We start from the raw sequence: 24,420 nt of genomic DNA on the forward strand, positions 1-24,420 counted from the left end.
AAAACTGGGTCTCAGGGAAGGTGAAAACAACCTGCCTAAGCAGCTCCACTTACATGTTAACAAGAAAGGAGTTGGTTACAAGTTCTCACTTACCATGTGACATGTTTGCCAAAATGCCATCCCTGTATTTTTCTGTAACTGTTGATTAGCCCTTCTTAGTTATATGTAACCTCCTAGATCACTGTTAAGTCTATCCACAACAATTCAGCAACTAAATTAAAATATAGCTTGATTACAAAACTTAAATGGCAATATGTGATGACCATCTGCCAAAATGCCCACCTACAGATGAACAATCCACCATCCAAAAGATATCTGCTTAATAGTGTATTCTCTGAAAAAGATCAATCAGTTAAACAAACCCACCTAAACTTTCAGGTACTCATGCATGCCACCAATAACAAAAATCTGAAAGGCTAGCCACGTTTAGAGATGTAGTTGGAGGCTGCAAATGGTATTTCTCCACCATAAAACAAACTATCCCTTTTCAAGGCTGAACTCCCCTCCACCCCAAAATTGCCTCATGACAAACTTGCTACACTAGTGGGTCCATATCTTATTATAACATATCTTACAAAACAAAACAAAAACTCAGCAAATGCTTCATCTACCATGAAGGTAAAACACAGCAGCTGTCAGAAAGCAACGAAACACAGGCTAGGACAGGAAGTATACATTTTGAATCAACCGAAACCACAAGGGAGGCAGAAATTAACTGCTAAAATAATTTAGCCTGTTAATATCCAAGCAGGTAAAATGCTATTAACATTATTATAACAAAAAATAGACTTATAAAGCCTCAAGAGAGGGTCATTTTTTTTTCAAACAATTTTCCCACGTTTGGTAAATCGGCCATGTTTGGCTGATTTTCTGGGACCAAAGCTATTTTAAATCCTGGGCATGGGAGTGGGAGGGGGCTGGATGGGTCAGGGGGCGACTTCTCAACCATGTGAATTAATATCAGTGTGTGCTATAGGACTTCTTGAAGCTTCTAGCAACAGTGAATATCCAGTCCAGCATTACCAGATTCTTCCAGAACCTGGAGCCCACCCTATTTAGTATATTTATTTCTCCCAAATGATCCCATGACCTTGTTCGCCTCCCCAGGCTAGAATAAGACTCTGTTTGTTAATTTATCCAGTCTCATCCCCTCCCTTTACCTCCCTCTGTCTCAAGATTTACAGTGACATATTTTATCTTACAATATACTGGATATTTTAATTAGTACTTAAATGACAGCCATTTTTCTGCTGTCTCAGAAAAACAACCTTGTGGATGTTATATTACTTCTACTTCTGGTAACAAAGTTTCTGACAAAGAAATGTGCAACTGGAATGCACCTCTCCACCCACAGAGGTATCATGCAAAAAATTTCTAACAAAACAGACAATTTGTAGGCCTTTCCTGTCAGTGGTCTAACGCCAGGGATCAACTTCAAGTGGATCCCACAGGAAAACCTTCAGCATAAAAAGAAATTAAAGATAAAAAGAAGAGAACACTGGAGGAAAGAGGGAGGGGAGTATAAACAGTTGCCTCCCACAGTCACAGCAGATGTCATTCAGTGGCACCGGTGCCACCTTGTACCATCAGATTTGACCTGTTTGGTATTCCCTATGGCTATGATTATTCCACTATCTCATCTTCCAAAACAACTTCAATGATACCTTTCCTGTATGGTACTTCAATACTTCCCCCACCCATTTTTCCAACTTTGACATGTTAATTTCCATATTTCTATTCTTTCAAGTGCTATTCTCTTAAGGCATGAAATTATACCTCACCTACTATCTTCTCTATGGCCTATTCTCACCCTTCTTCCACCCTTCTCAAATGAACTATATTCAATACACCCTATTCTTTTACTCAACAAAGATGTCCAAGTCTTTACAAATCTTTCCATTTTATCATAAATCAAAAGAGAAAACACTGAAATTTTCTTCAATCCGAGTATTAAATTTCCAATGTTATACAGTCTAGAAGCCCCAAATTTAAGACCATTTCTTATTTTTATAAAATATAAGAAAGTATTCTCAACTTAATCATTTGGATAGGAGTCTTATTGGGTCTCCTATTTCAAAAAATGACACTCCCCTTCTAACAAAAAAAATTTCATCATCCTTTCTTGCCCAGAACATCACCCATCCAGAGGATAGGTTTCCTCTCCTTTCATCTATGCTCTACTGCTACAAGTCAAGACCAATTCAGTCCCCTTGCTGTTGAATTCCCTCTTTCTTTGTCTTACTGATGCTTCTTACTGCACATCCTCATTTCTCACTCTTTTGAAACTGCCATCTTACCACCCCACCATTTCAACACCAGACACCCCAGCTCATTTACTCTAAGAAATTAATTCAGCTGAGACAAAACTAATTTTCATCTACATGAGGGAAGGTCTGTAGCTGTGCAGTCTAAAAATTGCCCAGTCATGGTTGTACACCACTGACAAAGGTAGACAACAAAACTCTTCCTAAAGTGAAAGTCACAAAGAAAAACTGCTATACCCCCAACCACACTCACTCAGCAATACCCAGCATTCTCCCTGGGTTGTCTATAAAAACCAATGGTTCCATATGCATCAAAGAAAAGAAAGTGAACATAATGCTTCCCTGAACATAGTCTCTAGTCTCTCACAGCAGACTTTCTTTTTTAATTTTTAATACAAGTTTTAAAGGTTACTTTCCATTTACAGTAATTACAAAATATTGGCTATATTCCCCATGTTGTACAATACATCCTTGAGCCTGTCTTACACCCAATAGTTTGTACCTCCCACTCTTCCACCCCTATACTGCACCCCACTCCATCCCCACTGGTAACCACTAGTTATTCACAGCACTTTACTGGAATGATTATCTAAAGAAGAGAAAGAGGGAAATTCTGGCTGGTGCAAGCCTTACTTTATTATCTCTTCCCATTAGCCTCAGACTACTATTAGCCCTAAGACTTGCTTTATTTACTTAGGATAGATGAACAAGATTGAGAAAAGACTGGCTCTCAGGAATTTTTAAGTGATTCCAGGTCCTATGCCTGTTCAGTTTTGCCTATTCAACTTTAGCTGGAAAATTTAGGCTAAACATTGTGTTCATTCTTATTCTTATCTCCCTCCTTCAATGAACTAAATTCATCTCAAGGTGTCTACTACTGATTCCGCAACCTAAGGGTAAGTCTTCCTTACCATGCTAACTTTAAAAACATAAGATACATTAACACAGAAGCCTCTCAAAGCCAACTGATCTTCCCATTAAAAATACCACCACTCAAAAAAAAAAAAAAAATACCACCACTCTCCCAATCTGCTTTTCATTATACCTTTCCAGTCCCACTGCTACCACCTTATTTCTAACCCTTAACTGCCCACTACACAGATTCATCTTCCTAATACATAGCCATGAACATGTGATTTCCCTTCTAAACAAATCATCTCAGATTCTCCACTGTCCACCCATTTTAACCATAAACTACAGACCATAATATTCAAGATACTCTCACATATGGGCACCTAATCAAATAGGCTTTCCCTGACCATGCTTGTTTATAAAAAACAGCACACCCCTATCTTGCTTTATTTTTCTTCCTAGTACTTTGTCACCACCTGGTAAACATATTTATCTGTTCATATGTTCATTTGTTGTATCCTTCTATTAGAAAATACCTTCCCATGGTCACTCTTTGGTTCACCACTGAATCCTCAGTGCCTAGAATACAGTAAGCTCTCAAGCCATACCTGTGGAAAGAATGGATGTCACACAGTATAGCTGATCTGGAGTTAGAAGACCTACATTTGAGTTAGAGCTTCCACAAACCAACTATATGATCCTCAACAATTTTAACTTCTTTGGGCTATACTTTCTTCATCTGTAAAAAGAAGGGGGTCATACTTAATAAGATATGAAACTCTTAAGTTTTTCCATCACCTTACATTCTTGTTTAACTGGACTGAATACCTCCCCCAGCACCCAACCCTCCTTTCCATATATCTCTGCTCAGTTTCCTTACATTTGGATTCCTCCTTCTCAATACACACTTCTCAGAATACTGTTTATCCTTAAGGTCCATTTTAAGTGCCATTTTCTCCTTGAAGCCTAACAAACTGTAAACTCTGCAAGAGGAGGATGGAGTTCTCACTGTTCTACTCTCAGAAGTTATTATAATGCCTCCCATATAGGTGATCAACAAAATGACTGATGAATCATGTGTATGAATGAGAAAATAAAGGAAACTTTTCCTGATTCATCTCAATTGCTCAGGTAATCTCTTGCCTTTGGACTCATAAAACTGGCATCTTTCATGATCCTTACCATGTTTTACTTTCCTAATATATACTAATCTGCAAATTCCCTAAAATTAAGGACTGTCCTGATAGTTTCCATATCTCCTCTCTATAGCATCTATCATACATCTTTGCCACAGTTGTATTTATTAAGCTTATCTGATATGTTAAACAACAAACAGATAATAAAGGAGAAAAAGGACTTCGATATACAGGTATCATTCCAACTACCCACTGTACAGTTATTGAGCATACATGATGTGTGTTATTAAACTCAGGCATTCCACCATACTTGAAAGATCTCATCATTCCCTCCTCTCCACACACTGCTTAATAAAACGATTACTACTTTCAAAAGCAGAATAGCTACCCTCATGTATCACCTAACTACAAACCTTCTCTTGAAACATACATGCAGGGATCCACTCACATATCAATACTTTCACTTCACTAAACAGCTAAAGTGACTTTTCTGCTCATTTCAGACTTCTACCCCGTCCAATTCCCTCCTCCACAAGGTATGAAACCACTTTTAAAATCATTTTCCCATAAGCCTGCCCTTCTTAGTTCTGCTACTGAAAGACAAAAAGGACCCGTTTCTGGATCTTCCTTCCCCTTTTCTAAGCAGTGGCAACTCCCCAATTAATCCCAGGCTCTGACAATCTTATTTTTCTCTGTCATCAAGATTTTGACCCTCGTTTACCTCTACCTCCAAGCTCTTATTCTGCATCCATGGAACCTTCCTAGCTGCACAACAGCTGGTGCAGTACGCTCTCGCCACCATGTACTTGGTTCCAATGTGTCTGCATCTTCTTCCTCCTACAATGTGTGTCAATCGCCCCCTTAACCCTCCCCAGATACACATCACATACTTTCTCACTCTGCACCCATACGTCACTCTACCTCGACATACAAGTTCCTTACACCACTCTAATGAATCCACACGACTCTTAGAATGGTATCTCCCGACTGCACTGATTCTAACCCAGTTTCTTCGGGGGAACCCAACCGCATCCGTAGTGCCTCCTTCTTTCCTCACTTCCTCACCCATTCCCTTCTTTATGCCCTCCACCCGCACTCCGCCAACTAACTACAGATGACATTATTCCTCAGTACTTCCACCCCCAGAATGAAGAACAAACTCCAGCTTCCTGCGGTCTCCCCCTCCTCTAGTCCTCCCTCCCCGGCCCCACACACACCCCAGGTGTGCAGACTTCCACCTTGTCTTCTCCCCATTCATCGCTCCAGTCAATCCCACACACCACGTTTCCCCGCCACCGGGATCAGACACCTCCACACCCACATCCACTCCGGGTCGCCGCCGCCTCCCCCCAACCCTCACTAGAGAGCCCGCGACCCGGGGCGCGCGCACACACACATTCTCACGCTTCCCTAACCTCCTTCTCCTCACCGAGACTAGCCGGCTCCGCTGGAACTCAGTCCTGCTCGCGGGGGCTAGGCACCCAAGTGTGTGCCTGCTCCGCCCCCTCCCGCTGATCCTCGCAGCCCCCGCCTCCCTGCCCGGGAAGGAGAGAACACAGCAACTCCCCCGCCACCCCGGACATACCACCTCTGTGTCTGTTGCTCCATGCCCCAACCTTCGGCCCGCTCCCCGCTACGTACCGGGCCGGCCTCGGCACTCACCGGAGATACTGCGCGCTCTGCAGGCTCATCCTCCGCCGCCGCGTCTTCCCGCGAAGCCTCTGTGGGTCTCTCAGGCTCCTCGGAGCGGCCCCACGGCACCACGGGTGCTGGCGGCCGCCGCCATCTTCCTCTCCTCCGGCTCCTCCTCGCTCAGCGGGGGTTGGGGGTGAGTGAGGCGAGGGGGAGGGAGCGGGGATAGCTGCTCTCGCTGCTTCTCCGGCCCGTGGGGCTCAGGGACACTCCGACCCGGGAGGGGGGAGGGGAGGGAGAAGGGATAGGGGCGGGGTAAAGAGGAGGGAGAAGCAGAGGAAGGAAGTGGGGTCTCTCTCGCGAGATTTCAGCGGCGCCGGTCCCTCCGGGTGATTTCCGCCTCTCTGTAGCGCTCCCTCTTGGGATCAGTTAGCCGTGGGGCGCCTGTGCGGCTACTGAGCGGCCCACTGGAGGCGATTGGCGGCTTCCGGCCAATCCACCCAGCTTCTCCCGCGCAAGGGGGCAACCCCAGCCTCACCGGGAACATCGAGCTCCAATCAACCGGGAGTTACACTCAAACTCTTCCCCCGTGTTTGCACTCCACCCGATTTCTCTCTTCCTTTTTCCACTCCTCCACTCTTCCCTACCGGAAACGACGCCCCTTCCTCCTACAGTTCCGGCCGCCAGTCCCTTGTCTCTGGCCTGCCCTCGCGCCCTAGAGTGAAGCTAAGGACCCCCTCCTCTTTTCTGTGGCCCCACCCCCTGCACGCAGGGAGGCTGTCGGAGGGGATAGGGTGGAGCCCAGGGATGAAGAGAAAAGAAACCAATCGGATTGGATAAGCAGCTGCAAAGGCAACTGGAGGCTGTAGTTGTATTGTCATAGTAACCAATGTGTGCAGACAGAATGACCCTCCCTTGGCGAGTGGATTCCCCGGAAAGTGCCCAGGGTTCCCCCTGGCTTCCCTTCCATCTAAAGGCCTCCCCCTGGTTGGGAATCCGGGTAGTTCTCCTGGGCGGAGAAGTTCATTTTCTCCTCCCTTTCCCTTTCCCGCAGCAATGGGGGAGACCCCGAGGCATTCACCATGGGCTTTTCCACCCGCCTGCGGGCGGGAACCACCTCCATAGTTTTCCTCTCCGTGCCGGGCTTGGGGAGGGCTGGGCCTACGCAGAAGATGCTGGGCCTGAAGTCTGGTGGGCGGCGGGCTGGAGCAGGCTAGGCGATGCGGCGGCGCTAGGCAGCGAGGCGGGCGAGGGGTTTCCCCACAACCACCCCCGGCACTGGGAGGCGGGGTCCCGCCAGGACGGGGTCCCTGAGGGAGGAGAACGGCACACGACTGCCGAGATCCCTTTTCTGCTGACGGGGGCATACGACTTTCCCCGGCGGGTCGACCCCTTACTGAAATCCCCCAAACCCCACCCCACACACACTCTCGGCGACCTAGCCTCCTGCGAGCCCCCCACGCGGCCTTCACTAGCCACCTCCTGCCGCGAGGAGGCCAGCGTGAGAGTGGGAACTCATCTTGGAAGGCTAACAAGTGATTTTTCAGCACTTAGGGGACGTGGCGAGATGCTCACGACCGCCATCCCTCTGAGAGGCACCCCCCAGTGTGAGTCCCCCTTTCTTATCAAAAACAGACCTCCGAGTTCCTTTCTCCTTTGCAAACTTCCTCCTTCTCTCAGGCGTTTGTAGTATTTTAGAACTTGTCACTATGTATCTTTTGGGTTGGAGAGGAAAACATTGGGTAAAATAGTATCAAGAAAAACCTAGATACTTGAGCGAAGTTCCTATGAAAGGCTTCTAGGAAAAGGATTTTCATTCTTAGAACAAATCTTTTTGAATGTTTATTATGTGTATTTTGTCTCATGTTTGAGGCTAAAAAAGCAGAATAACGTAAATGGGCTCAATAATAATGAGTGTGTGAAAAGTAGCTGGAGAAGTCGTCGTGTTAGTGGTTTGAAAGAATTATTTGACATTTTACAAATTATATTTTCCATTCGTATTGTGGAGGCGTTTAAACAGCTATCCCAAAGTACTTTAGGATGTATAACGGTATAAACCCCTCCAGGAATGCAGCCCTCACTGGACAGTTAAAATCATAATTTTAATGGGCTATTTTGGTTTGGCTCGGTCGGGGTACCTGATTCCTTTTGTCTTTCATGCTAGGTGAAAAGGCGCTATCAAAATCCTTCTCTGAGACCGCACCTATTAAAAGACTGCGCCAACGTCTGGGTAGGTTTGGAGGAAATGAAAGTACAAGCTACTTTGAAATAAATCCCAAGGACAGATTATCATTAACGACATAGAAACTGAACTATGCCCCTCGTGCTGCATGCGCCTACTGTGATGCAGTGTGACACGCGGTGATTGCAGCTGTACATTGCCCCGTGTCGTCCCTCCACCCACCGAGGGGCCGCCCACTCATGGGAAAGAGAGCCACCTAGTGAAAGATTGTTCTCATCTCTGGTTTAGGATCCGGCTTTTCTTCAACCCTGAGAGCCCAAGGATGGAGATTATGACTACATATTACCTAAAATACCTTAGATTTTCTTCCTGAAATTTATTGGTTAGATTTTTTTTAAAAGATCTTAAACAGAATAAAAGTTTATGTTGTGTGAAATAACCACCCCCTTAGTAATCATCCTAATAACACTTTATATGTCTGTGCCTTGTATCTCCAGTCAACAGTATATGAGCATATATCATGTCCCGCCTGACGATCTAGAAAACTATTAGTATCTTCTCATTTTGGAGATAAGGAAACTGGGGTTGGAAAAAATGAATCCTTTTGTTGTGTTGTTTGTTTGATAAACATTACTGAGCATTTATTGTGTTTCAGACACAGTCCAGGTTACTATGGATACTACCATGGAAGAGACATGGTCCCTGTCTTGGAGGAACCCACCTTCTGGTAGAGATACCAGAGAATAGAGACATGATTTGGATGCAATATTATGGGTGCAAAAATTAAGGTAAGAACAAAGTGCTTTAAGTGCACAGATGAAGGTCAGACATATAAGCCATCTTTATATTTTATAGCAGCTTTCCTAATAATGTTTCAAGGTTCTTCAATAGCTTTAGTGTCCCTACAAACTAGATAGAATAGTAACATTTAATTTTACAGATTGTAAAACATTGATGCCCATCTTGAAAATACCGTTAAAAAATCAATAGGATTCAGAAGAATTATGACCCCCAATTTACATATTGCTTAATGTACATTTTCTAATCTCATCTCTTTCTACTAGAACCCATCAACAGATTTGTAGAATACAAGCACCTTTCTGCAATATTATTCACCTTTTCCCCCCTGCAGATAAAGATTACATCTAAACCAAAAGAAATTATAGATGAGAAGCTGTTTCATTTTGTTTAATCCTACATAATCTTAAATTTTTCAGTTTATGCCAAAGTGATTTTATTGAAAGACCATAAGCTAGGAGACCTGAGTGTGCATCCCAATTCTGCCATCTCAGTCTCTGAAGTTCAGTTTCTTCCTTGACCAAAATGGAAACATTACCTATTACAGGCTTCCTGTGAACTTTAATGATAATATAGGTGACTGACTATATGAGTGCCTGACATACAACACTGGTACTTGATGAACGTCAATTTATTTTTTGCCCTCTGCCCTTATATCAAGCTAAAACTAATAATTTAGAACTACTGCAGCATAAAATTATTTTTTTAAATAATAGTTTATCTAGTCTTTGTAATACTCATAAATCTGACCGCATACACAAATTTATTCTTATTCAGTGCTGAAAGATAGATTCTTTATCCATGACACTGAATACAGAAAAGAACACAATATCAGGACATTGTGAGTCAGATTCCAGAAGGTTGAAACTTTTTAAAAACCATTTATCACTAAAAGCAGCCTAATATAACCACATTTCTGCCCAAGTAAACAGAGTGGCCACTTTTCAACCTGGCACCAAGTACTTGCCGAGAAGCTACTCTTAACATTGCTATCAAATTTACCCAGAGCTTTGGTAGCCTAATAATTAATACATAGTAAACCTGCTCCCTTTTTATAATACACATCTCACCTGTTCCATGAAACCTTAACAAGCACTAATTTATTTTAATATTTAACCTACATATTCTGATAGTTTCCCAATCATGTGTACAGTAGGTACTTAATGTGTTTCTATTTTGATGAGAATGCTTTGTCAATTGCAGTACTGAAGGACACAATGTATATGAAGCTGGCCCATGTTCTCCTCATTACTACACTTCAGGTGTGGAGCTAAGTGATTGAATCAAGTAAGTAATTCATTCTCTTCAAATAGTGAGACAGATACAAATTGACATTAAACTCAGGTCTCCTGTTGCTCAAGATTTCTCAGACTAAGGGTCAGCAGCCTTTCTCAAACAGTTCACCAAGTGTGAATTTATTCATTCATTTCTAAAAAGGCGTCACTGAGCCTCCTCCAGAACGGTCAGGAAGCATTGCAGTCCAAGATTTAAGAGAAGAAACTTCTGGTTTGGGAGACAGTGAGGTGACAGAGAATGGTAGTCAGAGCTAGCTAGCTCTCCTCCACTCTCCTAATATTTACTAACAGAAATCTTATTAATCTTCAAGAATTTCTCTCAACTCCCAGTAAGAAAATACCTCTGGGAAAGAACCATACCTTAAAATCCTATCTACTAATTTAATGAATGCAGGCCATCTGAAGAAGACAAAAAGAAATGCCCATAGGGAAGACCAAAGAGTATTAAAAAAGAAAATTAAAACCTTAGCCTCTTACACTTTATATTGTCCAAAGGCCTTGGTGTTCATGGATCTCTTTACTACTCCAAGCACAGTACTACTGAAACCATCTTGGGGTCCGTAGTCTAAAATCAATGTATTTCATGTCAAAATCTGTTGTATTACCCAGAAGCTGCCATTTTTTTTCCTTAGAACACACCACTAAAAAAAAAAAAAAATCTTTCCCTATTTATATAGTCTCTCCTTTCCTAATTTCTGCAGGAGAGACAACTATTTTTGAGCACAGAGAATGTGATACTGATATTGCCATAAATCTGCTCTTCTTCAAAACCATAAGAAACCACACGTGGGCACACACGCTCATACACACATGCATGCCTTCCTCCTTTCCCTGCCTTTATTATTTTACCACTTCAATTTTCAATTCAAGTTAAAATGTGATATAGATGAAAAGCAAAGAAACTCAGGACATACGTTTCAAAGCTTTCTTGGGTACTTATATGTACCCAAGTCCTGTTCTGCTTTGCTTAACTATCCTAGGGTCTTTTCTATTCACAGAAAAATTCTGCATATTATAAACCTAGATAGTTTGTCCTGCATTTATAAAAATTCTTACTATCATTGGACTACTAGATATGAGAGCATATTCCAGAGCAAATTAGTGAATTAATATATTCTTATAGTCTACATTTTAGCTATTTTAAGCTTAAAAATTTTTTTAATTCCTGGCTTGAATTTTCCTTTGGCTTTCCACTGCCCTCAGAATAAAGTCCCCAATCCTTAGGGTGACCTATGTGATCTGGTCCTTGCCTGCCTCTTCTCTAACGTTTCCTGAAGTCAGCACTCTAGCCACAGTGACCTTCTCTCAGGCCCTTGAATGGGTGGTCTTCTTTTCTACTCAGAGCCTTTACACAAGCTGTTCCCTTATCTAGATAACTCTTCTTCCTTCTTATGCTTCAAGCCTAAACTTGAACTTCTCTGGAAGAATCTTCTCTGCCCCACCTCCCATCAAGCTAGGTTAGCTACACCTATTACATATTCCCATAGCACCCTGCCCATCTTCTTCATGGCATTTGTCATATTTGTAATTATTCAGTGTCTGTTCCCTCCAGTTGGCTGTAAGCTCTGTAGTGCAAACACTGTACCTGTTTTGCTCACTACTGTATTATCACTCCACTACCAGGGTTGCTGATACAAGGGTGCTCAATAGATGTTTGTTGAATCAATTAATCTTGGGAAAAAAAGTAGAAATTTGGACCACGACTTTCATATAAATGCTTAAAATTTCTGAAGACCTTCCTATGGAATATAGAGGTCATTACTAAGCAATAAGAAAAGAACTCTGGGCCTTCAACCCATCCGAGGAATCTATTATATTTAACATGATGAAAGTTTTAATTAGATGAAATTTACTTGGGCAATGAGTAAAGAGCACACATAAGATTATGGGTAACTCATCAATTATCTCACCACAAAGTCTCATACTTCAATGTAGGAAAAAAGTCTTCAGTGTCCAAGTCACTTTTATTTAACCTTTATGTTTTCTAATTTGGGAATAGGGGAAGCAGTTAACTCTCTTATTATGTGGCAAAAGAAAAAACACTGCTGGGGAAGATGGCAAGAGAGAAGACAGTTTATCAGCTAGGTTGGAAAATAGGATAGAAAAATTAGATTTAAAAATTCAGAGGGTTCTTCCCTGGTGGTGCAGTGGTTGAGAGTCCGCCTGCCGATGCAGGGGACACGGGTTCATGCCTCAGTCCGGGAAGATCCCACATGCCACGGAGCGGCTGGGCCCGTGAGCCATGGCCGCTGAGCCTGCGCGTCCGGAGACTGTGCTCCGCAACGGGAGAGGCCACAAGAGTGAGAGGCCCACGTACTGCCAAAAAAAAAAAAAAAAAAAGGAAAGAAAATTGGATTAGAGTGTAGAATGGAAAGCTCATGTGATCTTTGTGTTTCTCACCAGAAAAGTGTTTATAAATTCTGGCCTTATTATTGTTATTTTTTTCTCCTGTAATGAGATAGTGCTAAATAAATTTAATGCAAGTTTCTTAAAGAAAGGGCCATTTGCAATTTCAAAGTAAATGAGATATTTAAGTTATATTTCTGGAGGCAGGCATGTTCTCCAAGTTCAATTAGATAATGTGTATAACATACCTAGGCTGTGCCAGGCACTTAGTAGGCAGTCAACAGGTGGTGCTGCTCTTGTTATGCATGTAAGGTAAATTAGAGCTTCACACACTCAGCTTCACACTCTAATTAATGTAGATTAAACTGGTTTTTTTAAATAAAACACAGAATGTTGTAAAATTGCATTTGGAGAGAGAGGTACACAGCATGCTGCCTTAAAACTGTATGACTAGTTGTATCATGTGACCAAGTATAAACTGCCAAGAGAGAAAACAGCTTTCATCTACTTACAGAGAATGTCTCAGTTCACTAGGAGTTTTATACTTGGATGAGATGAGATCCAAGGTCTGTCAAAACTGAAGAAGATAAGGAGGTTCATGAGGAGTGAAACCACCTGCTTGTGCGTTCCCTGCCCTCTTTCAAACTGACATTTCTGGCAGGCTCTCTGGCTCACTCTCTCTCATTGTCTTGCTCTCTCAACCACTGTCTGCAAGCTTTCCTTTATGGTCTCCAAGGTGATCCAATCCTTTGTCCAAGAGGATGTGCATGGTTTTAGTTCTTTAATAATGGCCCTATGGTAAACCTATAAGGCATGCCAACTATTGGGATGCCAACACTTCCAAAATGTAGGTGGCAGTGGCCTGGATGTTACAGAAGGTAATTAGTTTGTAGAAAGCAAAGTTGAAAATTACTTTTCTATAAGTATTTGTGGGACAGCTAAATTGTAGCATTAAAGCACAATAGGAATTTTAGGTAAAGAGTTTAGGGTCTATAAGGAATGTTCAAGTGATGATCAATTCCTATCTTTCTCTGCTCTTTCAAGACAAATCTAAATCTAAATCAATCCTTTACTTCTGGGAACCTTAATCTGGTTGTATCCTGATACTAAGGAGAAAGCTTGATGAGTTATGGATCGTCTAGAATTTTAGTATTCATTTACTCACTTTTTCATTCACTCAATCATCAAGAATATATTGCGAATTTTCTATGTATTGGGTCACATGCTAGTCACTGGGGTACAAACGGTGAATAATACAGTCTTGCTCTCAGGGTTTAAAGCTTAGAGGAGAATTAAGGGGCAGTTATACTATAGAGTGATAAAGCTGTTAGAGGTCTTTGGAACCATTCCACCTGGAGATCAAGTGAAGACATGCAATCGGATAATCCACTTAAGTGTCCTGGTCAACTGCAAAGTCCTTTAGAATGAGATTTTGCAGAGTTAACTTTTTCAAATTCTATTTCCCAGCAGCAAAAGAAATATATATAGCTCAACCGCCAGAAAAGTGATGGAAAACCATAGCTGAAAGTATTCTAGACTAAAATATGCCTGAAAGATACAAACTATGTAACTCTATGTCATAGTTATATTTAAGTTAATATAACTTATATAAGTTCTATACTGCAGTATATATAAAGTATAACTCTGACATAGAATTGCATAGAAAATGGCAGAAATACAATATAATACTAAGAGCAATTGTTTTTGTGAGGCAAATTATTTGTGGGTGGCTTTTATTTCTTATATTTTTCAACATCTCCCACCAACTAAAAAGCTAAGTAGATTTCACTGTTTTTGGCGGTTGCTGTGGTTTTTGGGAATTTCATTGTTTGTCATTGTTTTTAAAGAATACCTGAACTATCTGCCAAGTTACAGAAGCCTGAGAGAAACATTGGAAACTGAATAGAAGAAAGATTAAAAATAGATGTAATAGCTTTTCACATACTGGTGATTGGAAAAAAAAGACTTCATCAGAGACAATCCCTAAGGCGTTTCCTATGGCTCTCACTCTAACACAATATCAGGTACTGATTCTTTTGTACAAAAGCTGATGAGAGTGATCATCTTTGAATACATCATTACTGACCTTCTTTGGCAATTTTGGATCTACTGGGAACCATCATAGCCTGAGAAGGATGAAATGCCCTAGATGGGATTCACAAAAGAATCACTTTACGTAATAAAAGTCTAAAATCAATCCTTTACTTAACCTTTTCGCCTTCTCTTACCTTTATAATTCTCTTCTCCTCATCCCTCAACTTTAGGTCACACCTGACCCCTCCCAGTTGTATAACAGCCTGTATTTCCTCCTTTCTCTGGAATGTGACCAGTCAGGAAACTCAACAGTTGCTTTTTTTTTTTTCCTATTTATGGGTGAGAAAGAAAAAGGGAGGCAGGAAAACTGAATTGAGAAAGAAGAAAGAGCAGGGAAAGAGAAAAAGAAAACTATAAAGTCTGGAGGAAGAGAAAGAAGAGATGCATGAGCAAAGAAGCACACTGCCTGGTGGTAGTAATAGTTGTGTTATATATATATATATATATATATTTTTTTTTTTTTTTTTTTTTTTTTGCTGTACGCGGGCCTCTCATTGTTATGGCCTCTCCCCTTGCGGAGCACAGGCTCCAGACGCACAGGCTCAGCGGCCATGGCTCACGGGCCCAGCCGCTCTGCGGCATGTGGGATCTTCCTGGACCGGGGCACGAACCCGTGTCCCCTGCATCGGCAGGCAGACTCTCAACCACTGCGCCACCAGGGAAACCTAGTAATAGTTGTTAGGCACTTATCTATTAGAACTTACTTTCCATGAGAGACGCTAAGAAATGACTAGATCCCCAGTCTGAATTAAAAACAAGAAAGGGACTTGGCGACCTCTGAAATATACTTTCAGACTCAGTAATCTCTATCTGCTGAATAGGACATCCCTGGTTCTTGCTGCCTGGCAAGTTCGAGATGATTCCATTTAATGATCCAGTTCAAAAAGGCTGATATAGACCATGAGAAACTTTGTATTGCCATTTTAAAAGCTGATATTCTCCAAAACAAAATATATCATATGAATTTGACCCTTGGGTACCATGCGAGTGTTACCCTTCTCTTACCTCTTACCCATATGATAAGAGTGAAAACATCAATTTAAAACAAATCATTACAAAGCAGTGCAGTCCAGACAGCTGTTAAACTGCTAGACACTCTGCAGAAAATCCTCTTTTACCCCTTAGGTGATTTTGAGATCACTAGGAACCTTCTAACTAAATCTAACAATCTAACAATTGTAAGTTTTTATTCTTTTAAACTTTCTGTTCTTTTGGGTAATACTAATATGTTTCCTTTACCAAAAATGTTTTTACCTTGAATCCAATGACATTTTAATTTTTTTATTCTACTACCTTAACCTCATCTTTAATTCATTATGCTGCTATCGCTCTAGTGGTATGTAATAAATACTTGGCTATAAATATGCCATAAATGGAAATATAATGGCAGAACTTGGTCATTTATTGGCTGTGAGAGATGGAGGGGAAGAAATCAAGGAGACTCCCAGGTTTCTGCTTGGGAAACTGAATGAAAATAGAAAACATAAGAGAAGAAATAGTTTGGAGAGATGAATGGATGTAGAGATAATGATTTTGTTGTGGACATGTTGAACTGTAGTTGTCTGGAGTTGAGAGATCTTGAGGATCTGGAGAACTTGCGAGAAATTTGAGCTAGAGTTGTGAATTTGGGAGTCATCAGCATGTAGATGGTAACTAAAGATGCTTGAGTGGTTTCAGAAAGCTTGCCTATAAAATGAGAGAGCTAGGAGAGGTTTTGTCTTACGAAGAGGTGAGAGCCTTCAGCAGAAAAGATCCAGGATAGAAGAATAAGAGATAAGAGAGGCTGAGTAGTTAGGAATGTGGCTTCTGAGGAAATGGAAAGAGATAGACTTTCAGGACACACTGGCAGAGATGGAAATCTCTTTTCCGATAGAATAATAATGAGATGGTAAATTGTGGAGTTTCTCCCCCCACCCCCAATGTTTTATTTTATCCCTTGCCCTTTAGGATTTTAAAACTTCAGGTTACAAAGTCACATAGGCTCTGAAGAATTCAGGACAAAGACTGATGATTTAAGGGTAAGGCTTTCAGCAGCAGAATATATTAAAAGTTCCTCAAATTCATGAACACAGAAAATCAGAGAGGAGAGAAAGAAACAAAGGGACTTTGTGCTCTGCCTCCCATCCTTCGCCAGAAGCCTGAGGAGATTTATAGAGATTCTTAATAGGTTTCTGGCATTTGAGAACAGAAGAAACCTCAACCCCTATTACTGAGTAAAGCCAAAGAAGGTAGCAAGACCACAGAGTTCCTCGCATCCAGAAAGGCAGAGGAAAATAGTCAAAATGGTATTGTGAGCTATGCTTTGAATTTCCACATCTTCTCCAAGAGCTCCAATCACAAAAACTTTTTTTTTTTTAAATTAAGAGATGTCTCTGGGTTCATTCACAAGGTAATCATCTCTAGGTAACAGAAATGAAAAAGCAACACCACTAGGTTAGTAAAGCTAGAGCTGTGACCCTGATGGTCTTCTGGGTCTGGAAGCAAGTAGAAGTTGGCTAGGAGTTTGAATTCCTCAGAGCAGTGGGGATCAACAGCACCCTATACAGGGTGTGGCACATTAGGCAGGCTCATTGTGAAACTGGGATTTGGGAAAAGCTTCCAAATGATTTCCACCCTGACCTAGAGTTTAAAAAACAAAATAAATAAACAAACAAAGCCCCTACCTATCTGTGGGGGTGGAAGGAAGAATAGAAATCAGTGCACACAGGACTTATGCCAGTCTGCTTTCCTGCCTAGAGGACAGATCTGTTATCTTCCCCAATATCCCTGAGGGTCAGGAGTCCTGTGACACCTAGTTCTGGAGGCTATACTAAAACAGCAAATGGAGTGGAATAGGTAGAAAGATAAAGCTACCATTTAAGATGAGCTGCAAATTACAATTCACACACAAGGCAAGTTAATGCTAAAAACATTAACCAACCTCTCAACTTAGTTTTGTTTAATTGATCTGTGAGTTTCTAATAAAATTATATTAAAACTTCCCAATATTGTTGTTGATCTACTTTTTTTTTCTTATAATTCGTTACTTTTTGTTTAATTTCATGGTTATACGGTTAGCTGGATAGAACTTCTTGGTGATTTTTAAATTTTTATCATTTTTAATATAATTTTAATCATTATGTAATGTTTTTTTATCCTTATCAATACTTGCTTAAAGCAGTTATTTTATCTGATACTCGTATTCTACTATAACTTTTTTTTTGGTTAGCATTTGCTTGCTATAACTTTTTACTTTATTTTCAACCTTTCTATGCTATTTTATTATTGGCACATCTTTTGTAAACAGCAGGTAGCTGGGTTTTCTTTTTTTATTCCTGACAGCCTCTGTTGTTTAACTGGAAAGTTCAATTCATATGAGTATGATCTATTTAAAATTACCTCTACCATCTCTACCATTTACTTTTGATTTTCTGTTTACAATGCTTTCTCCTTGTTTTATTCGTTTGCTTACCTTAACTGCTTTTGTTGAATTGATAACTTTTCAAATTCTCTTACTTTTACCTCTGCTAATTTGGAAACTATAGATTATATTTTGCCTATGCCATAAGCAGCTACTCTTAAATTTTTAAATGTATACTTAACTATTTATTTTCCTAACAATTTATAGTTTTTAAAATACAACTATCCTTCTGCCCCAACAAGGCTGTGTTTTAGGTACCAAATGTATTGAGCAGTTATTGCTATCTAGAATTTTAGTTCCATATTTATTAGAACATAACATAAAAGTTACTATACAATCAATGCATAATTAGATTTATCAATCTAATTTATCAATTTTTGTGTTTACCACTTGTTTCTTTAATACCACATTTTCATTGTGAACTCACTTTTCTTTTTGCTGCAATACATCATTTAGTAATTCATTCAATAAAAATTTATGGTTGGTAAACTCAGGTTTGTTTTTTTTTTTGTAAACTCAGGTTTGAAAGAAAAGTTTTCTATTTCACCATTATTCTTGAATTATAGCTTAGCCAGGTATAGAAATCTATGTTGCCAGTTATTTTCCCCTCAGTGCTTTGGAATTATTACCATGTTGACCTCTGGTATCCCTTGTTGGTGATGAGAATTCTGTTGTCTTAATTATCATTCTTTTATGGATAATCTGTCTTTTCTCTTTGGTGGCTTTTGAAATTTTCTCTTTATTCTCAATGTTAGGCATCTTCACTACAGTGCATCTGGATATGAATTTCTTTTCTTTTTAAATTTTTTTTTGCACTTAATAACTGCTTTTCTTTCAAAAACTTTAGAAAATTCTTAGTATCATCTCTCCAAATATGACTTCCAACATACCGTTTATTCTCTTCCTAAAACTACTAATTAGGTGCATCCTTCATGTATTCTATGTATTGCTGTGTAACAAACCACTCCAAAACATAGTGACATGAAACAATAACCATTTTATTAACCTCCAATATTCTGTATGATAGGAATTTGGATAGGTACTTCAGGGAGAGCTTGACTCTGCTTCATGATGTCCAGGGTGTCAAATGAGAAGACTTGAACAGCTGGTGGTCACTTGAATGGCTGTTTTTTTTTTCATTCACATGTCTAGGCTACAGTGACAAAGGCAGGACTCTACTGGACCTATAGACTGGAGTACCTACACATGACTTCTCCATGTGCTTTGGGTTTCCTCACACTGTAGTGGCCTCATGGTAATCATACTACTTCCATGGCAGCTCAGGGCTCCAATAGTGACTATTCCAGAAAACAAGGCAAAAGCTACATAGACTTTTATTGTCTAGGCTCAAAAATCACATAGTATCACTTCCATCTTACTTAGTCAAACCTGCCCAGATTGGGGAGTACAGGGGCTAGACCCATCTCTTAATAGAAGGAGTATCAAAGAATCTGTGGCTGTAATTTTAAACTGCCACAATACAGCTTAAAATACATGCTATAACAGGGAACTATATTCAATATCCTGTGATAAACCATAATGGAAAAGAATATAAAAAAAGAATGTCTGTGTATAACTGAGTCACTTTGCTCTACAGCAGAGATTGGCACAGCATCATAAATCAAGTATACTGCAATTTTAAAAATTAAATAAATAATAAAATATATTCTACATGAATTCCATAGATTAATCTTCTAATTCAATAATTCTTGATAAACTGGGAGAGGGTAATCCCTTCACAATGTGTGTGTATATCAAATCATCACAATGTACAGTTTAAATGTCTGATGAATTTGTCAATTAAACCTCTAACAAAGCTGAAATAATTCATTCTCTGACTGTAACGAGTTTAGAGTTTATGTCATTGAATATTTTTATCACAATGTCTGTTTTTCTATTTAGTTATTTTTCATTTTCATCTTTCCTTAATTCATATCTTCTTGTTTCTTAAGCTTTTATATATTTTTTTAGGTATTTTATTTTTTAACTCTTTGAATGCATTTATTGTAAAGTCATTTTAAGATTACTTGCCAATATGGACTTCTATTCCAGTGGGAATGGATCATCTTCAGGGAACAGAGATTTCTATAATATTTTTAAAATTGAAATGTAGTTGATTTACAATGTTACATTAGTTTCAGGTGTACAGCAAAGTGATTCAGTTTTATATATATAAATATGTATTCTTTCTCAGATTCTTTTCCATTATAGGTTGTTACAAGATATTGAATATAGTTTCCTGTGCTATACAGTAGGACCTTGTTGTTTATCTATTTTATATACAGCAATGTATATCTGTTAATCCCAAGCTCCTAATTTATTCCTCCTCCCCTTTCCCCTTTGGTAACCATAAGTTTGTTTTCTATGTCTGTGAGTCTACTTCTGTTTTGTAAATAAGTTAATTTGTATCATTTTTTTAGATTTCACATATAAGTGATATCAGGTGATATTTGTCTTTCTCTGTCTGGCTTACTTTACTTAGTATGATAATCTCTAGGTCTATCCATGTTGCAAATGGTAACACTTTATTCTTTTTTATGGCTGAGTAATATTCCATTGTATATATGTACCACATCTTCTTTATCTATTCATCTGTCCATGGACATTTAGGTTGCTTCCATGTCTTGTCTATTGTAAATAATGCTGCTATGAACATTGGGGTGCATGTATCTTTTCTAATTAGAGGTTTTGTCTTTTCTGGATATATGCCCAGAAGAGGATCATTTAGTAACTATGTTTTTAATTTTTTAAGGAACCTCCATACTGTTCTCCATAGTGGCTGCACCAGTTTACATTCCCACCAACAGTGTAGGAGGGTTTCCTTTTCTCCATACCCTCTCCAGCATTTATTATTTGTAGACTTTTTGATGATGGCCATTCTGACCAGTGTTAGGTGATACCTCATTGTAGTTTTGATTTGTATTTCTCTAATCATTAGTGATATTGAACATCTTTTTATGTGCCCATTGGCCTCCTGTATATCTTCTTTGGAGAATATAATATATTATATACCCACATATATAAAAACCCTCCACCTAACAAATAGAGAATTCACATTCTTCTCAAACACACATCAAACATTTATAAAATTTGACCAGATATTTTAATGAATCACTATAGTACAGACCACATTCTGTGATCAGAATTTAGTTGAATTAGAAATTCTCATATGTTTGAATACTTAAAAGCACATTCCTAAATAACTCATGATTTAAATAAAAAATTGCACACCATTTAGAAAAGAAAAACAAAGAAAATACATGATAAAACTTGGATAATACAGATAAAGCAGTCATTTGAAAGAAAGTTATGACATTAAATGCATTTATTAAAAATTATTTCAGGGGCTTCCCTGCTGGCGCAGTGGTTAAGAATCCGCCTGCCAGTGCAGGAGTCACGGGTTCAAGCCCTGATCCAGGAAGATCCCACATGCCACGGAGCAAGTAAGCCCGTGAGCCACAACTACTGAGCCTGCGCTCTAGAGCCCGCGACCACAACTACTGAAGCCTGCATGCCTAGAGCCCGTGTTTCACAACAAGAGAAGCCACTGCAGTGAGAAGCCTGCGCACCACAACAAAGAGTAGCCCCCACTCTCCTTAACCAGAGAAAAGCCTACATGCAAAAACAAAGACCCAACACAGCCAAAAATAAAATAAAATAAATTTAAAAAAAATTATTTCAAGTGAATGAACTAAGCGTTCACTTCAAGGACCTGGGAAATGAATAGAGTCAACCTCCCCAAAATACCGTTGATCAATGAATCCGAAAGCTGATCCTTTGAGAACACCAATAAAACAAATTTCTAGCAAGCCACATTGAGAAGAAGATAGCACAAATAATATTAGAAATTCACCCCTGCACCCGGCAATTTGGGACCCATGGAATGGTGTGACCAGGCAGTATAACTCCAATGGGGCTGCATTTGCCTGCACATCTTCACCAAGCCACTCAGCCCCACGCGTGTCCAGCCTTAGGACCCATCCAGCTGTGGGGCTAGATGATGTGACTCCAGGTTATGTCACCACCTCTGAACAAATTTTGTAAGAATTTCTGTCTCGAGTTCACCCAACTCCTTTTCTGCCTCCGCTGCCACCATGGTGCCCATGAAAAAGCTTGTGGTGAAGGGGGGCAAAAAAAAGAAGCAGGTCCTGAAGTTTACTCTTGACTGCACCCATCCTGTAGAAGATGGAATCATGGATGCTGCCAATTTTGAGCAGCTTCTTCAGGAAAGAAAGTGAATGGAAAAGCTGGGAATCTTGGAGGAGGTGTCGTAACAATCGAAAGAAGCAAAAGCAAGATCACTGTAACTTCCGAGATGCCTTTTTCCAAAAGGTATTTGAAATATCTCACCAAAACATATTTGAAGAATAATCTCCGTGATTGGTTATGCATAGTTGCTAACAGCAAAGAAAGTTACGAATTACATTACTTCCAGATTAATCAAGATGAAGAAGAGGAGAAAGATGAGGATTGAAACTCAGTTATCTGGAGTATTTTGTATGAATTTTTAAATAAAATTTAGTAAACAAACAAAAAAAATTTCTCACTTTTTTTTTTGTAATTTATCTTTATTTTTATAATGGAGTATAGCTGATTTTCAATGCTGTGTTTCCTTCTGCTGTGCATCCACTTGATTCACTTACAGAGAGACATCAATAAATTCTTTTTCAGATTCTTAAAAAAAAAAGAAATTCAAAGGGGGACATAATTAGAGATACAGTAGAGATTAAGAATATCATTGCTTATACTATACAATTTATAATATTGAGTGGCTTTATGTCAATAAATTGAAAACTGAGGTAAAACTTACAATTTACCAGAAAAATACAAATTAAAAAGTTGACTTAAGGAGAAATAGAAAATCTAAATAAATCAGTCATCAACAAAATAGATCAATAGTCCACAGTCTCTCAAACCCTTCCCCCATCCCTTGTCAAAGAAACCATGCCAGGTGGTTTTACAGGTAAGTTTTACCAAATTTAATGGAACAGACAATCCCATATTATATAATTATTCCCGACAATAGAAGTAAAGATAACCCAGCTTATTTTATGAAGTTACTATGATACTGATACCAAAATAGAAGAATTCTACAGGCAAAGAAAATTATAGATGAATCTCATTTTTTGGAACACTGATATGAAAATTATGTACAGTAATTAGGAAATCAAATCCAGCAGCGTATACAGAAAAAAAAAAAAACATCAAGCACAAATAAAGTTTACCTCAAATATAAAGGTGCTACTAAAATTTAAAAAGCATCTGTAATCTACTTTATTACCAGATTAAGGAAAAGGCCCATATGCTCATCTCAGTAGATACAAAAGAAACATTAGGGCTTCCCTGGTGGCGCAGTGGTTGAGAGTCCACCTGCCAATGCAGGGGACACGGGTTCGTGCCCCGGTCCGGGAAGATCCCACATGCCGCGGAGCGGCTGGGCCCGTGAACCATGGCCGCTGAGCCTGCGCGTCCAGAGCCTGTGCTCTGCAACGGGAGAGGCCACAACAGTGAGAGGACCCCGTACCGCAAAAAAAAAAAAAAAAAAAAGAGTCTATGTTCAAGGAGGGTCCAGTACCTTGAAACAAGGTTTAGCTGGGTAAAGGGATGGGGGCTGGAAGTGCTATTTTAGGTGGGATGAATCGGGAAGGCCTTCCTGAGAAGGTGAATTTTAGGAGAGATAGAGAAATGAGGGAGCAAGGTCTATGTTTAAGCTCTGAGGAAAGTACATTTCAGTCAAGAAAGCATGGCAAATACAAATGCTCTGAAGCAGAAATGAGCTTGGAACATTGGAAGAAAGAAAGAAAGCCCGTAAGGTAAAGTGGAATTAGCACATGGGGTAGGATAGAAAACTATTGCAGTAGTAGGAGAGAGACATTGGTGGCTTGGACTTGTTTAAAAGTGTTGAGAAGTGATTGGATTCAGGATACAGAACAGACAACTTGATGATGGGGATTTGAGGTGTGAGGGAAAAGTTTCAAGGCTGACTGAGGTTTTTGGCCGACGTGCCTGGTGAAGCCATTTACTCAGATAGAGATAATTAAGGAGTAGCAGAAGGTGAAAAGGGGCAGGAAAGGATAGTCACTACAATTTCGTTGGTATTAATAAAACACTGGAAATACCCCCAAGAATGAATGTATAGGGTACCAACAAAGTATGGCATATTGATTTGATGAAATACTATACAGAAGTTAAAATAACTAGTATCAATACATGGATGAATCTTGAAAATACTCTGCAACATCAAATTGCAGCATATTATATTCAGTATGATACTATTGGTAAACTTTTTTTTTAACGTCTTTATTGGAGTATAATTGCTTTACAATGGTGTGTTAGTTTCTGCTTTATAACAAAGTGAATCAGTTATACATATACATATGTTCCCATATCTCTTCCCTCTTGCGTCTCCCTCCCTCCCACC

At 39.7% G+C, this 24,420-nt stretch overlaps 2 protein-coding genes and 1 pseudogene across 13 annotated transcripts in view; 2 read left to right on the top strand and 1 right to left on the bottom strand.

The window, feature by feature from the left end:
• SMG7 (SMG7 nonsense mediated mRNA decay factor) overlaps positions 1-6,028 on the bottom strand; it is an 84,134-nt gene extending 78,106 nt beyond the window's left edge. For 7 of the 11 annotated variants that reach the window (XM_089910112.1, XM_022593325.3, XM_022593320.3 and 4 more), the window contains exon 1: positions 5,915-6,028. Coding sequence is in view for 1 of the 11 variants with exons in the window: in XM_022593319.3 (XP_022449027.1) it covers positions 5,915-5,943 (29 nt within the window). In the remaining 10 variants the exon portion in view is untranslated. Of the gene's footprint in view, positions 1-3,724; positions 3,813-5,893 lie in introns of those variants that run through there. The other 4 variants (XM_022593319.3, XM_022593318.3, XM_030762237.2 and 1 more) reach the window with 3 other exon arrangements.
• Positions 6,029-10,065: 4,037 nt separating this feature from the next.
• LOC149750506 (large ribosomal subunit protein eL22 pseudogene) lies at positions 10,066-23,518 on the top strand (annotated as a pseudogene). The gene is made up of 2 exons (XR_002647328.3): positions 10,066-10,151; positions 21,344-23,518. The product of XR_002647328.3 is annotated as a large ribosomal subunit protein eL22 pseudogene (transcript).
• The window catches only part of NMNAT2 (nicotinamide nucleotide adenylyltransferase 2), a 196,251-nt gene continuing 181,896 nt past the window's right edge, over positions 10,066-24,420 (top strand). The window contains exon 1 of the mRNA XM_022593336.2: positions 10,066-10,151. The gene's annotated coding sequence lies outside the window, so the exon portion shown is untranslated. The remainder of the gene's footprint in view (positions 10,152-24,420) is intronic.

Source organism: Delphinapterus leucas, chromosome 1 (genome assembly GCF_059928025.1).
Source record: "Delphinapterus leucas isolate spDelLeu-1000000601 "Yukka" chromosome 1, BTC_Dleu_Yukka2, whole genome shotgun sequence".
Taxonomy (NCBI): Eukaryota; Metazoa; Chordata; class Mammalia; order Artiodactyla; family Monodontidae; genus Delphinapterus; species Delphinapterus leucas.